The 15,984-nt window shown below is 56.8% G+C and overlaps 2 protein-coding genes across 2 annotated transcripts; both read left to right on the top strand.

The window, feature by feature from the left end:
- Positions 1-5,911: 5,911 nt before the first annotated feature.
- On the top strand, positions 5,912-9,716 carry CDEST_13939 (Putative Zinc finger, LIM-type). Its single transcript, XM_062930095.1, has 3 exons — positions 5,912-6,871; positions 6,931-7,041; positions 7,098-9,716. The coding sequence occupies exons 1-3, from the start codon at positions 6,757-6,759 to the stop codon at positions 8,912-8,914; spliced, it is 2,043 nt and encodes a 680-aa protein (XP_062786146.1). The 5' UTR covers positions 5,912-6,756; the 3' UTR covers positions 8,915-9,716.
- A 2,535-nt stretch (positions 9,717-12,251) lies between these two features.
- CDEST_13940 (uncharacterized protein) lies at positions 12,252-15,961 on the top strand. The gene is made up of 2 exons (XM_062930096.1): positions 12,252-13,242; positions 13,326-15,961. Exons 1-2 carry the CDS (start codon positions 12,935-12,937, stop codon positions 15,190-15,192), a joined length of 2,175 nt encoding a protein of 724 aa, XP_062786147.1. The 5' UTR covers positions 12,252-12,934; the 3' UTR covers positions 15,193-15,961.
- The last annotated feature ends 23 nt before the right edge of the window (positions 15,962-15,984 follow it).

Genomic DNA, 15,984 nt, shown 5'->3' on the forward strand with positions numbered 1-15,984 from the left:
TTAAGAATTCGCAAAAGGTTCGAACCAACCCTCTTGCCCAGAAACCAGTCATCTAGAGCTTCGCCGTGAGAAAGAACGAACAGCATTGGAAGATCCATCGCCAGTCCTGATTTCTCAACACCGCGAGAGGCACTCGATACTCGAGAACAAGTTCCACGGCCCCGGTGGCAACCACACGCCGCCCGCCTCAACGGCTGTTCGTCTCTTTCGAGCCTGCTCGAGACACACGCGACCTCCCACCCACGTGGGGCGCAACCGAACCCCCTTCAACGTTCCAAAGGGAAAGCTTTTCATGAAAAGAACTGCCCGACGGAGTATCTCGTAAAAGTAGGTTCAAAGTGGAGGAGTCCAACCAATGCCGTCCTCTAGATCTCGAGCACTGTTCTCCAGCCCGTCTGAATCGGTTTGCGTAACTTTCGACTCACTTTTGGGCGGAAACAACTTAAAAAAAAGGCGCCAGCTGCAAGAACAAAGGATAAAGAGAAACGGCAATACAAACCACCTCATGACGAAACGGGAAAAAGTGAGAGAAAAAGCAAAGAGGGATCAAGCTCATGCTCAAACACGGTCTCAACGCCATTCAGACGAATCTTGCTCTGGAAGTTGTCTGTCGGTCCGAGATCCAGTTGCCGATGAAAGTGTGAATCGACCAGTTTGGTGCACACTGCTTGTATGGTAAGTTGCCAACGATTGTCATCCAATGACTCACGGCGTTGTGGCAGAGTGGTCTAATGCGCAAGACTAGAAATCTTGTTCCTTCGGGAGCGTCTGTTCGAATCAGGCCAACGTCGATACTTTTGTAACAATTACCACATGTGTAATTCTTTATTTTTATTTTCTCCGAACAATAAAGTTCGTCGGCTTCGGAAAACACGTTCTGGCTCTCTAGTCTTTTTGCTTGCTTTCACCATTGTTCCATCCTTTTCTTTTCTTTTTTTTCTTTCTATTTTTCTTCTTCATTCCTTTCGCACAGTTACTCACCGTCACGGCCACCCACCGCACCGAGTCAGTCGCGATGGGCCCCACAGCACGGGCAGCGGCGCAACGGCGGCACAGGAAGAAGATCGGGCTGTCACGGCCGCAGGTTGGAAGATCCGAAGCTCCTTTCCGCGGGACGGTGTCCCAGGGGTGATGCCAGTGCGCGCGGCCGAGCAGAAACGCGTGCACGGCGTGGTCTTGAACTGAGCGAGAGGCGAGACGGCGTCAGGTTGTGTCCAGCTTCCGACGTCTCGAGTCTCGAGGACCAGACCAGCAGCGCTCGGCGAACGAAGGGGCGGGTCAGCCGTCCTCCCCCCCCCCCCCCCCGAGCCGCCTGACTCGATTTTCATCTCGACATCCATTTCGGGGGGGCGCTTTGCCATGTACGCCAAGGCAAATACTCAATGCGAGTGTTTCTCGTTGGGGATGGCATGCTGCTGGCCTGCATTTCTTTCGGGCAGGTGCGGCAGCAGAAAACAGAAAAAACAGGGGGTGGGCAAATGGACGAGTGACCGATTGTCGGGTTGATTGGAGATCCTCATCAGCGAGCCAGACAGGCTGATGAGACGAGTGGTTAGGTGGTATTACCGTATTAGCCAGGCTGCGCCGCTGACAGCATCCCTCGGTGCCATGACCCGTAAGCCGCAATCCCCAAGAAAGGATACCGCATACGGCGCGCTGCAGTCAATAGGGGGTCCAGGTCGAATCGAGCGAGAGGTCACGCGGGCTCTGCGACATTGCCAGAAAACGCCGCCATGGTGAAAGGCCTCAGATCGTGTTTGTGTCGCGCGCCTCGAGTACCTAAGGGAAAGCAGATGGTGCTGGAATTAGCAGCCCAGTGTTGGCGCTACGCCATGTCATGGTACGAGGCCGCTGCCACTCGAAGCTGCGGCCTTCTTCCAAGACTGGCGGTTCCGATCTTGTATGACACCAATCGAGCCCATCTCGGAGTTATTGGGTGAAGCGACACCACCACCCACTTGGCCAGATCTGAGACGATCCAAATGACGAGTAGTGGATGAACGGGCCCGCTGACGAGCGGCCAGGACGTTGTCATCTCACGCACGGCGTCTAACGAGGCCCCGCGATTCCATGAGGGGCAGAAATCGTGAGCGTCAGCGTGGTCACTATCACTGGTGTAATGGTCCCTAGGTCTCATCTGCCGCCGAGCATCAGTCAGACGATCATGAGGGGCCCCATGAGAGACTGAGATGAACCTCCACCATGGCCTGCGGCGGTCTCGATGGCCAAGGTCCCGTGCGTCTTGGTTCGACGCTGGGGAAGGTCGAGAATCTCGAGTCTACCAAAGATAAATGGCAACTGAGGTTGACGATCAGCCAGTCAGCAGACAGGGTGCCTCTTTTGGGACTTTTAGGCGGAACCAGGTCAGGGGGGGTCATTAGAAAGAGTGGGGGGTGGTCAGAGCAGAGTCCAGACCAGCAAAGCCGTTGGACGAGGAGCAGAGAGAGAGAGAGAGAGAGAGAGAGAGAGAGAGAGAGAGAGAGAGAGAGAAGAGGCGCTGATGTGCCCGCTGCTCGGACTGAATGGAATGCCGCCTGCAACCGCGTTGTCCAGCACACAGATAGTGCCCGAGTTAACATTCGCTTGGGACCCAGAGGCCGCAGAAACTGGGCGTGGCGCTGGACCATTGTATCGCTAAGGGGCGGCGGGGAAATTTCGTCCGATGGTGCGGACTGGCCATAGGGCAGAGAGCATAGAGCAGAGGGCGAGGGCGTGCGAGAGCCGAGAGCTGTGCAGGGCGGGCGGGCGGGCTCGGGGGCCGGAAGCACGCTGCGTGAGTTGCAGCGCACTGCGCAGACTTGTGCGCTGTGCGGCCAGGAGCTGCAGGTAAATTGCGGTGTGGGGGGTGATTCCCTGGGGAGGATCAAGGAAAAGGCCTGACGGGGTGAATGAAGGAAGCCTTGGCCCAAGGAGGGTTTTCCGAAGACTCCATCTGACGACCAATATTGGCCCCGTTGTGAACCCCGGGCATCATAAGGACACTGCGTTTTCTGGAGTCTGGACCTGGGAGCAGCGGAGGAGGGTTCCCACTTCACCCACTCGATGCCGCTTGGCGGTTGGTTCGGGTGCATTCATATTGAAGTCGACGTCGCATTCTTGAAGGGGGGGAGATGGATATTGGCAAGTTTGTTCAAGGCCGATGGCTCTCGATAGTCGATACATCACAATGCGGCCACATTCCATGTGACGCAGTGTCTTGTATGGAAGCCGCCATTGTCTTGTCTCTCGGGCATCCTGTATTCGTCCAGGGTTGTTTGTTGGTTAGCAGAGATGATGTGAACCGGGTTTTGTGCATCGGAGGTCGGCCCTGCCCACTCGGGGTTTAACCAAGGCCGGTCGTCCCCACGACGGCTGAGACGTTTAACAGAGGGTGCTATAACCCACAGCAGCGTAGCAAAAACAAAAAGAATCATTGCGAGCGACAAGACGGGCGGCCATTGCAAAAGGCCCGTGAATGATGCGTGACAGCTTGGCGATGGACGAGCGGTGACAAGTTTTGACGGAGGCGAGGGACGTGATGTGGTGTGATGTGATGGACGAAAGAACGCGCGCTATCGATAGTTGACGGAGATGACAATGACGATGACGGCCGGTCGGACTCGTGGAGCCTAGACTCTGGCTGGGGAGAGAGGGACGAGCTCAACCGCAGCCCCTGAAGTAGCGCCGCTTGTCAACGACCGACTGACAATCTGGGCTGTGGTACTGGTGGTGATTGTTCACGTCTTGAAGATTGGCCACTGGTGTCACGGACCAATTACGAATAGTGCTTCCCTACAGCCTACAAGCCACCTAGGTATCTAGCTAGCCAGGAAGCGAGGCCGCTAGCAGCGATAGGCTACTGGAGGCCACGAGGCCCCGCACTCGTGTGCTGCAAGGTACCCGGCCCTCCAGCTCAACTCGACACGACCCGGTCCTTATTCAATGGGCAACGCTGCTGCAGCGAGCATTAATCATGCCGAGAAGGGGGATAGGTAGGAGGATGCTTAGGCAAGTTAGTAGGTACCCTAGGTACAAGAGGTCGACAGGCAGCGCGCGCCTGAGGCCCACGGCCCGGAGCAACGGTCGGTTGCATTCCGCATTTCTGCAATGCGACTGGTCACTATCGACAAAAAACGACGCCGAAAGGGGGGAAGAGGATGCAGAAGAAAAAAAAGGAGAGGCCGCAAAGAGCGAGCGAGCAAGAGAGAGAGAGAGAACGTGTGTGTATGATTTCAAGGCCTGGTGCAGCAGGCGGCGTGAGGGCCACCCGGCGGCGACGAACCGTTTTGGGCGACGCCGTTCGTGTCGAGTAAGATTTGGTAGAGACCAGAGAGGAGGGCCATTATCCATAATCGGCTGAGGTCGTATCCGTGGCCCATTCGAGCCGCGGGACGAATCCGCAACGGCTTCTATTCTTTGCTTTTTCCTTTCTTTCTTTCGTTTCTCCCCTTGTTCCGAGTTCTTCAGCCTCCTCGCCTGCGTCTTCGCCCGTTGGACCGTTTCTTCGTTGATCCCGCCCGCTGCCACCTTGCTAATTGCTAACCACGTCCTGCCCTCTTCCCGGCCGATGCCACTATACCCCGAACGCTTGTGTTCATATTTAGAATCACACAGTACTGGTCGGTCCTCCGCCGGACCCGGAAAACTATATCGAGTGATACCTAAATATGGACGGCATGCATAGGATATATGGATATAGATGGAGTCCAGTGCCCGTACCTGTGTATTCATTCGTATGGATGCCATGTGTCTGGTGGTATCCGGTGCCTGGCGCAAGAAGGGGGAACCTGGGAGCAACCTCGACTTGAGTAGGAATCACGTTTCCCGGTGATTGCGGCCTCACCTGAAGTATGCCGCGCATTCAATCTATCAAGAATTCTCCGGTCCTCAGCTTGAGTGCGAAAACGAGGGATGAGGCATGTGCTGGCCGCAGGCGAGGACAGGAATAGAGAGGGCGCATGCAAGCCCTTCATAAGTCCAGTGTGTTGCTTGTAAATTGCTGGGAAGAGGACCTGAAACATGCGAACACTTGTCGCTGGGGACGAGAAAGGCAGTTCGCCGCCCCATTGTGGGCTGCAGAATGCAGAATGCAGGTGCGACGCCGCGCACGCGAATCACGATAGACTCCGAGTCTGGAGACGAGGAAGGAAGGATAGGGAGAATGTCTTTCCAAGGCAAGAGCGCCGGAGCTTGCTGATCCACCCCGCCGCCCGCCAACGTTCCTTCACTTTACTGCAGTCCGAGTCTAGGTTAGGTAAGGTAGGTAGTCTGTGTATCCATTCATCCAGATAGGATAGGATAGTGTGTCTACCTTTCTTGTGTACCTCCTGGCGCGGCTCTACAGTCCGTCCACAGGTTCCCGACCGATACTACCTTGGCTATTCATCTCTCAACTTTCCATGCATCCCGCTTCAAAGCCTCGACCCCTTCATCAAATTCATGTAAGTGCAGCCCGCCGTCGTTGGACCCTCCGCCATCCATCTGTCGCAGGTCAACAGGTCTGCTCCTTGCCCAGTCCCACGCGCGCATGTCGCCATTCATCGGTGATCATCAACATGGTCCGGTCATCTGACAGACTGTCTAAAGCCTAAACAACAACGACAACGACAGCGACTGCGGCAGCGGCAGTCGCCGACCGCATATCATCGCCCTTAGTCCTCCCGCTTTGGTCGACGAGTATCTGTAGGTAGTGTACCGCCGCAGTCTGTCCGTCCATCTGTGACCTCTCTCTCTGTACAGGATACGATCATCTCCTCCCCCCCCGTCCCGACCTACACTACACTACTAGCTCATATCCATTGCGCACAGAATGATGCGCCATGCAACCACCCCGGCTCCCTGCTTCATGCTTGTCAATCGCCAGGCCTAACCTGGCATGGCCCGGACAAGCACGCCAGGGGTTCTCGACAGCCACTGTCTGTGCTTCCCTCTGACCACCCACACCGCCGACCAGGGTCTCGCTTCTTGAGAGTCTTGACTGCCACTGAGTTCCTTTGCTATGCTTGCTTGACTCTCCCGTTGCTCCCCAAAATCCACCAAACGTCCCGACACCCTCTTCCTCAACTTCGAGACGCAAGACGCAACATCTCTCCTCCAACCGACTCATCTTCAGACCAGCCTATCCTGTCTCGTTTCCGTCTGTTGCCCTCCAGCGCCCGTGTTTCCGAACATCTTTGCTGCTCCCAAAACACGCTCCAACACCGCTTCTTTGATAGCAACCAAGATCCCGGGACTCGTGCGACTCTGCACCCACCGCTCCGCCTCCCGAAAAGAAAGGATCTCCAGACAACGCTTGGTCACACGCTTCATTTTCACCCTTCGCGCTCGCTCTCTCTCGACGCTCACGCCTACAACTGCACCTGCACCTGCGCCTGCACCTATTATTACCACTTCGCCTGCCCACCGCAACAGGGGGGGATCCCCAACTGTCCAAGACCCCGTCACTTTGCAATCCTCGTGGTCTAGTTTCCGATCTGAACCTGGAAACAAGGCACGATATCCTGCGTCCCACTAGCCTTGGACCTACAGGGACAACGGCAGTTCACGTCACTGCCGTCTTTTCTAGAAACAGTCAAGAACCGCCCCGTCCCCCCATTGCTCCGTGACCACACCTCGAGTCTTCCGTCACTTCCGCTTCTGGACCGCTCACCGCGTCGCCCACGAATTCCACCTTGATGCGGCCTCAAATGTGCCTGGAATTACGAACGACTCGCCTTCAGTAGAACACGACGAGAGATTGGGCGCCTCGCCGAGAGGCCTAAAGGAACCCTAGCCGAAATGGCCTTCCCACGGGAGTCGAGCTTCATGCCGGCCATCAAATGCTCGTCATGTGGCCTGCAAGTCGAAATCTCCATGATGGGCGAGCATATCTGCAGCGGCCCGGGTGCAGAGCGTATGTCATCACACGCCCGACTGTGTGAGAGAATGGCCAAGACTAATACGACAGTACAGCATCACCACCCCCGCCTCGCTCAGACAGCATAGGTTCATACGGCCAACCGCCCCCTCTTGACAACAAGCACGGCCGAATGGCACCTCCTACGCTGGATACCAGTGCCGCAAGTACGTTTGGACTCCCACGGGGAGACCCTTTTGCGCCATCGGCTAACCAGACACAGACCTGCCATATTCGCGGCAAGACCAGCTCACCCCTATAAGCACCTCGACGGGATCAATCAGCATCTCACCCAAAACTCCCAACAGTCAGGCCCATGGCCGCTCGGATGACTACTTCCAACCTCAAATAGCAAACGACTACAACTCGAACCAGCAATCTCGACGCCCTGGGGGCTATGGGGGATTCGACGATGGGGACGACTTCGGGTCGGATCAGATGTACCCGAACGAGCAGAGGAAACAAGCACCGAGCCTCCTTCAACGTATGAACACCATCGCCCCCGGACCTTTCGAGATGGGCAAGCGACCCGGGGCGCGCGCGGCTGCAAAGAACGCATTCGCCCCGACTAGGCAGGACTCGTTGACGCCCGAAGACAACATGGCTGGCGACCGACCACTAACCTCAGCATCGAACAACTCTTCCATATCTTCTGGGAGCAGCAACGCCGGCGGTATCGCGCCTCCAAGACTGCCGAGGAAGAACGGCTATGGAGGATTCGGGCCGCCGGGAACGACGCCGGATGAAATAGAGCCCGAGGCCTTCGTCACCCGAGCGGGGACCTTCCCGCGCCGAAACGAGTCTGCTGAGCCACATGTGCGGACGCCCTCAGCGCCCGGCACACGCTCGGACAGGTTGAGGGGGTCCCCGGGACCCGGCGAACACGAGAGGAAGCCGTCGATGGGACCAGATACCTCGAGGCCGCCGCCCCCGAGGAAGAGCTTGCTGCGTCCGACGACAGCTGGGAGGGACGGAGCGCCGCCAGTCGATTTGGCCAACGAGTTTGGTGCTGCGAACCCGTACCACACGCCGTCGGCCTCGACGTCGTCTGGTGCCTCCTTGTTCAGTCATGGCCGCCAGGCCAGCTCCCAGAGCAGCTCCCAATCAAGCCCTGCGAACCCGCGCTCACGACGGAACCCCTCCGACGTGAACAACCTGGACAACTTGATGAACGATATCGAGTCGTCGATGGCCGCCATGCACTCCCCCAAAGATGAGATGCCGCCGCCCCCTCCCCCGAAACCCGCGGCGCAGCCGCAACCCAGTCGGCGTGCGCCGCCTTCGGTGGATCTTCGAAACGATCCCGCGATCCAGAGCAGTCGACCGCGGGCGAGGTCACCACTAGCGACGCCAGACTACGATCCCCGCAACCCGATGGATCGCTACAACCAACATGAGCGTCAGCCCAGTGATGTGCGTAGTGTTTCATCACCGCCCCGCAACCGCCCCTCGCGAGGAAACTGCAAGTCTTGCGGCGAAGCCATCAAGGGTAAGAGCATCTCTTCGGCCGATGGCCGTCTGACCGGACGCTACCACAAGACCTGCTTCGTCTGCACGACCTGCCGCGAGCCCTTTTCATCGGCCGAATTTTACGTCCACAACGACAGGCCCTACTGCGAGCTTCACTACCACAAGCTCAATGGCAGTCTGTGCGGTACGTGCGGACGCGGCATCGAGGGCCAGTACTTGGAGGACGAGGAGCGCGTCAAGTACCACGTCGGTTGCTTCCGATGCGGCGACTGCGGCATGTCCTTGTCAAACGGGTACTTTGAGGTCAAGGGCAAGGCGTACTGCGAACGGGACGCCTGGCGCCGCATGCAACCCGCCCCGCGGATGGGCAACGGCGAGCAGCGAGGACGTTCGCCGGGTGGTCTCGCTCCCGGCGGCCCCGGGCAGGGTGGTCGCCGCCCGAGCAACGGCCAGTCCGGCATGAGGCCGCCCATGGGCCTCCCGCGTGGGCAGAGGATGGCTCCCGGTGCCGGACTCGCTCCGCCGATGCCTCGCATGAACAAGCGCATGACGAGACTCGGCATGATGTAAGCCACTGGGGCCCATCGGAGCCTCTGAAGGCTGACGAACTCCACACATTCTCTTCGTCGTATATGAATGGCTACTTACATTGCATCTTAATACCCTACGACACATTTCACGACCACGACATACCTGCACCATCATCTCGCCACATACATCCCTTTTCTTTTCTGTTGTCTAGAGTTTTATATACCCAGTCCTGAATGGACTCTGTTGATACCTGCATAAGACGATGCTTAAGGCTCGTCCTTGTTTTGAGCGTTGGTTGGAGGAAGGTTCCGACCGAGACGGTATGGGCATACTTGCATTGGACTTGATTCCATGCATGACATGGCCAAGGGGGGGGCTTTGCAGGCAACAGGGTGCACATGGGTGCTTTAGAAGTCGATGCCATCGACGGCGGATTGTCGGGCCATGAGACGGCAGTCCATAGCATAAGCCAAACAAGAAGAAATACTTTGACGAAGTTCCCTTGTCTCCCAAGTGCGGATGTAGTGAAACGTTGGCTCGCCGACTGCGATAATTCCACAGTGCCATGCTCAACGCACGAGTTGGTTCAACGGTCTCGTCGTGAGGCTAATGACTGTTACTCGATGAGCGTGAATGTCTCGGGTACTGGCTACGCTGGACGGCTCTCGGGTGAGTTCTCCCCCTACATAGACGGTCGGAACGGGAAGATGCACGACGACGTCGTACGGCCGAGCTGGAGACGCAAGGCGGTTTGCCGACCGGAGGACGGAGGAAGCTCGCATGCGGGGAATGGTGAGCGGACCGGTCACAGTGGAGGATTTTGTCCGGGCGCGCGGCGACGCCCGGGGGGGGGGGGCATATTCTAGGGGGCCAAGTAACATCTTCCAATTTTCTTATTCGGGCTACCTAGCCAAAAGGGTACAGACATGCTTACGTGTTATCACGGGTGAGAGAATCTCTTCGGCGGTGAGTGGGGGTAACCTTTGTGAGTGATGATGAGCAGGATTGATTTCCGAGTCGGGGGGGAAGCGGCGAGTGTTCTCCACCGGAGGAGAACGTTTCGGAAAGAGTGTGCTTTGCGGTTTGAGGTGACGGGGGGGACGGAGACAGGGAGACGCTAGTGTCGGGTGTTGATTGACGAGGTCGAGCTGGCAAAAGGTTTGTTGTATCATCGGCCAGGGTTTCACTCGCGGGCTCCCCCCCCCCTCCGTTCTGTGGATGGAAATAGAATACCGACGAGACTCTTTTTTTTTTCTGGACGCGGGAGAAGGACGCGCGGGACGGAACCGGACAAAAGTCGCAGAAAGGGGGGGCGGGGGGAAGGGTTCGTCAATTGGAGTTGGGATGATGTATTTGTCGTGAGCTTGGTTGAGGCTGCAATAGGTACAGGTACAGGTAGTTTGTGACGAGATCACCCATTCTGCGGACGCGTGCTCTCGCCCTCCCCAGACGCAGGTTCGAGCACATGTCGACGGCGGGTATCTGTCTGTGTGGAGGGAGGGTTTTTTGTTCATGTGTACGTTAATTGTTGTATGTTGTTATGACGCTCCTGCGCCGTAGCATCCATTGCCACCTTCTCGAATCGGCGGAGGCGCCCCCTTCCCCCCCCTTTCCCCAAGTCGCTGCGATGTTCCGCATCGTCACTTTGTTCAGAGTTGATGAGCCTCCCGGATAGAACAAGTACATCAAGTGGGATCCCGTGACGGATATAAGCGGTCAGCGAGACCGGCACGTGTCAAGTGTCTTTCTTCAAAGGACGGTTGGAAAACATGGCTATCTGGGTCTCTTTCACCATCTGAGTGTCTCGGTACTTCGGGAGAGAAGCGAGACGGTTTTTTTTTGTTTTTTTTTGGCTTGGCTTTGGATCGGCAAGGGGGACGCTACAGGGGCGGGGACCCAGGTACCTTATTAGCGCCCCTCTGCTCTGCAGTGTGTGGAAATGCTGCTAAGGAGATTCTACTCAGGGGGAGAGAGGAGAAGGGTACCGCGCGGCCAAGTTTAAGTTGCTTTTTGGGGGGAGGGGATGGTCAGAATTTCAGGGAACTACCCTCTTGTTCTTTTTTCTTCTTTTTCTGCCCTCATCCCATTTCCCCCCCCAACGCGTCTCCTTTTTGTTAGGTAGGTTTCGGGCGTCTCTTTGTCGTCTGGCAGGTTTGTTTCATCGGCTCAACGGCGCGGGAGTTACGGTTGTACCGCATGAACCAGCGCGGGAATGGCGTGTCTGATGTCGAAATTGTCTCGGGAGCCGGGGATACTTTTTCTTTCTTTTTCTCATACTTCTCTCTCTTTCTGCCTTCTTTGTTCCTCTCTTTCTCGGCGTTGACTCGTCCGACGTTGGCTGGAAACCACACAATGCAATCACGCCTTCGAAATTGAGGCATCCACTGATCGCTGGCCCGGCAGCGAAGGACAAGCTACTCGCGGCGGGCTGGCGATTAACGGCCGTTTCTTACGGCTCCAGTCCGGACTTGGCTTCAGCTCCATCTCCCTTCATTTTTTGTCGTGCGTTCTCTGTCCATTCTCCGACCTCGTTTTCGTTTCTTCGAGAAGCATTTAGCGCTCTCGGCTGCGAGGTGTCACAGAAGAGTGAGGGATGGACGCGCCACCGTCGCACGGCAGATGCCACCCACCTGTTTGCCTGTAGCTCCAGCTATCCATTACGCACGACCGCAGTGTTGCGTGATGGATTGATTGCCGGCTGCCGGGCTCTCACAGAATCAAGAGTCAGGGGAGGAGGAGGGAGGGGAGAGAGGCGGTGGGCCAAACCCGGGCCCCTCTTTTATTAGAGATTAGTTGGCGGGTGGCGGCCAATCCCTCATCAACTGACGGAACTGTGATCTACGCACAACGGCCACAACCCAACCTCACCAGACGGCCCTGGCTCATCAGTTTGCGACCTGGTGCTTGGTGCTTGCTGTTTGATTGGCCAGTACCGTTCGGCAGTGCGCGTATTCCGTCTCCATCTGCGGGTGTCCGTGGGAAGGGGCTCTGGGAGATATACAAAAGGTACTGTAGATAGGCATGTAAATGTACTGTGTCGTCTCCGTGGGTGTGGGATACATGGCGTTGCTTCAAAATCCAGTTTTAACCCACCGCCATCTGCGTGCGAACGAATCGAATGGCACCCTGAGTACCTGCAGTCTGCAAACTGGGAGACAGAAGGTGTGATAGAGTAGGTAGGTGCCACCCTAATATAGGTGGTACTGTAGGTAGGTGTGGTTGTGAGGTACCCGGTGCCGGTGCCGGTGCCTGTGGCGTGGATGAGGAGGCGATAGGATTGGTGGTGATCCTTACCCCCTTTCATGGAAGGTGAAGATGCTCTTGCCTGTTGCCGCGTGTGGCTTCCCTCCTCCTATCCTTGACTCCTCGGTTCCTTGGTTCCTTTGATTCCTGCCTCGTGGTCTCCATCTGCGTCGTCACCATCGTTTTGTCGTCGTCGTCGTCGTCGTCGCCGCCGCCGCCATTGATTTTCCTCTCCTTCCACAACCTGCGACACGCACTTCTATTCTTTTGCTCGTTTCGTCAACGTTGTCATCGTTTCACCTCCAATCTCACCTTGAATTTTGCGGAGGCGTATCGTCGTCCCCCACGCGCCGTTCGATCGCACCACCCACCCCGATAAAGGACATCCAGGGGGGGGGAAAACCATCCCAACCGGACCGACCTTCTTTGACAGGAGCTGTGCCACTCTTTTAATCAACCAGTCTTATCCAATTTCGCCAAGGCCCCCTCAACTAGTCCCGCTTGCACTGCACCCGCTGTTGTTTGGGTCAGGTCTGTCGTTTGTCGTCCGTCGATTAGCTCTGCGACCACCGCGAGAAACCACAATCCATCAATCTCGACCTCGACCAGCTCTCTGCGCTTCGGGTCTGTCATTCCTTTGGTGTTGTGTGTTTTCCGCCTCCGCAGCATGCCTCTATAGCGCTGAGGCCAACACTTTTCAACCCTTCAACCCAATCGTTCGTCCGATCAGCGACTGCATACGCTTCGTTCAAGCCCGCAGATACTTTAAATTAAACTATCGCCGCCGCCGCCGCCGTTGTTGCTGCCGGGCCGGCAATGTTGACCATGCTCAAGCAACAGTCCCCTAGAGGCTTCATCGTCCCGAGGGCACGCCCCAAGACGCTGCTCTTCCTGGCCCTCGCCGTCATCTCCGTCTACTTCCTCGCAACACGCGGCGCTCCTGCCGGATACCGCGTCGTCCCGTGGGACCACCAAGGCGCTGCTCCGTCCTCCGAGACGGTCGCCGAGCCCCCCAAGTCGGAAGAAGAGAGGAAGCAGGAGGAGGAGAGGCAGAAGCAGGAGAGAGAAAAGCACGAACAGGACCTCCGGGACGAGTTCGCGCGCGAGTACGATGCCGCCAAAAAGTAGGCGCCTTCCCTTATCCATTGCTGACGCGCGAAGAACCACGTCAATTGATGCAGAAGACTGACCATTTTACTCTGTGCAGGCTGCCCGGCAACGATGCCATCTACGGAAACACGCTCAATTCTTTGAGAGACAAGGAGAACAGGACCGCCGAACATGCCGCCAACCTCCGAGAGGCCGGCACTCAGGAGGAGGCCTACACCAACCAGCGTCCCGTCTACTTCAACCCCTATCCCGACTACAACAGCGAGGAGTGGAACAAGACGCATCGCGCGCCTCACATCCCGTGCATTGGCGCTACTGGCGAGGCAGTTGAGGATCTGTTGGTCTTCAAGGGCCACCCTGAGAAGTTTCCCGACCCGGGATTCGGCGGCTTCGATATCCTCAACATGGACGGCAACGTCTGCTACGAGCGCGAGACCAGGCTCGGCCCCTATGGCCTTCTGCCCCAGCTCAGCAAGGCCGGTCTCCGAATCGACTGGGACAACATCAACTGGGGCGATCTCCAGGAGAAGTGCATTGAGAGAAACACCGCTCGATTCGACGAGGGCGAGCCGAACCCATACATCAAGACCGCTTACCCCGACATTGCAGAGAAGTATGGCAAGGAGATCGATGAGGCAGAGAAGCAAAACGAGAAGCGCGGTCTCGGTAAGTTCAGGGGCGGATCCAAGGCTGCCAAGGTGACGACACCCGACACCCGCACCGCCGTCCTGTTGCGAACCTATACCGGCAAGAAATACACCGAGAACGACAAGCAGGTCATCCGCTCCCTCATTTCCGAGCTCTCCCTCCGATCCGGCGGCGAGTATCAGATCTTCCTATTGCTGCACGTTCGCGACCAGGCCCTCGACATCTGGAACGACGAGGCGACCTACCAGTACGTGCTCAACGAGCATGTTCCCCTCGAGTTCCACGGCATCACCAAGCTCTGGAACGACCAGGCCGTCTGGAACATCTACACAGCTTTAACGGACGAGAACGAGAAGAGCGTGCACTCGGCCCAGTGGCTGTCGGTGCAGAAGTTCAGCCAGGACCACCCCGAGTTCGACTTTATCTGGAACTGGGAAATGGACGCCAGGATCATCGGCCATAACTACGATTTTCTGCAGCGCCTTAGCGACTTCGCCAAGAAGCAGCCTCGCAGAGGCCTGTGGGAGCGCAACGAGCGTTACTACATCCCAGACTACCACGGGGACTACGACACCGACTTCCGCAAGGACGTCGAGCAGCGCACCCGCGGCCACCAAATCTGGGGCCCGCCCAAGTTGCCCTTCATCAACCCGGTCGGCCCCAAGCCTCCCGTCGAAAATCCTGAAAAGGACCCTTACAAGTGGGGAGTTGGCGAGGAGGCCGACATGATCACCGTCGGCCCCATCTTCAATCCCATTAACAGCAGCTGGATCATCTCGGACCACATCTGGGGCTACAGAGACGAGCAGTTCCCCGATCCCGCCAAGACGCTCCCCCGCCGAACCACCATCGTCACCCAGTCCCGCGTCTCAAAGCGTCTCTTAGACATCATGCACGTCGAGAACCTCCGCGGCAACCACATCGCTTCCGAGATGACTCCTCAGACTGTCGCGCTGCTCCACGGGTTCAAGACCGTGTTTGCGCCTCACCCCACCTGGTTTGACCGCCCCTGGAATGGAACTTTCCTTGCCAAGTGGTTCAACCCTGGACCCCGCGGCGAGAGTGGTGGCGAGGGCAGCCCTATGGGCTGGGGAAGAGAGCGCAGATACCAGGGTATGACCTGGTACTACCGTGCCGAGCCTCCCCCAAGGCTGTACAACAACTGGATCGGTTATGTCGACACTAAGATTGGAGGCAAGAACTGGGAGAGAGCGCACGGCCGTCCTTGCTTGCCGCCCATGATCCTCCACCCCATCAAGGAGGTCAAGCCGACGGAACCCGGCTTCGCGACCCAGTTTGAGCTCTTCTACGGCTGAACTCGCACACGCGGTACGATGGTGTATGATCTACGAACAAGACTTGCTTCAAACTGGTCTTCATGGGTTTCGCTGGTGTGACATTGGTCATGTATGCAACGGAACACACTGGCGGTCGAAGCAACGGGATATGAGGTGCTTCAACCAAGGCCAGGCCAGATCTTCCGGAGACCAACCACGCCTTCTGCGACATCAGACCTGCCGGCTACGAAGAAATGAGCCCCAAGTAGGCGTGAAATCAACACGACACGACCCCTTCATCAACCCAATCTGTCCATACTCTTTAGGCTCTCCCATGGCAAATGGGGACACTGGCGCAATGCCACCATCAGAGCGAGGCGTTTTTCATTTTCTTTTCCTTAGCTGCTTTTGTTCCACCGTGGAAACAAACCTTTCTATTGCCATTCGGGTGTTGCATCTCATAAAGACATACCACATTTGTTCTTGTTATTGTGTCTGATCATGAAAACCCATTTTGATCTTCATTATCCTCATTTCTTTTTCGCCTAGAGCATTTCATAGGTTTTAGACCTACATATCAAATCAGAGCATCAGCGGCCGGCCCCTATAACGGCGGGTTCTGGTTCTCAATTGTACAAAAGGACTGTGTCTATGGGCCGAGTATTTAGGGGAGGAAAGATAGATAGAGTGGCAGGGGAGCATGGCGGGTTGACAGAAGGCCAAGATTACATAGAGTCTGCTCTATATTGCTAGGTGCTGGGATGGCCTGTCAATAGTAATTTGCCATGGTGTTCGAGCTTGTTTCTTGTGGTATCGGTGATTTTTGGTGAC

The sequence above is a fragment of the Colletotrichum destructivum genome, chromosome 9 (assembly GCF_034447905.1).
Source record: "Colletotrichum destructivum chromosome 9, complete sequence".
NCBI classification, from domain to species: domain Eukaryota; kingdom Fungi; phylum Ascomycota; class Sordariomycetes; order Glomerellales; family Glomerellaceae; genus Colletotrichum; species Colletotrichum destructivum.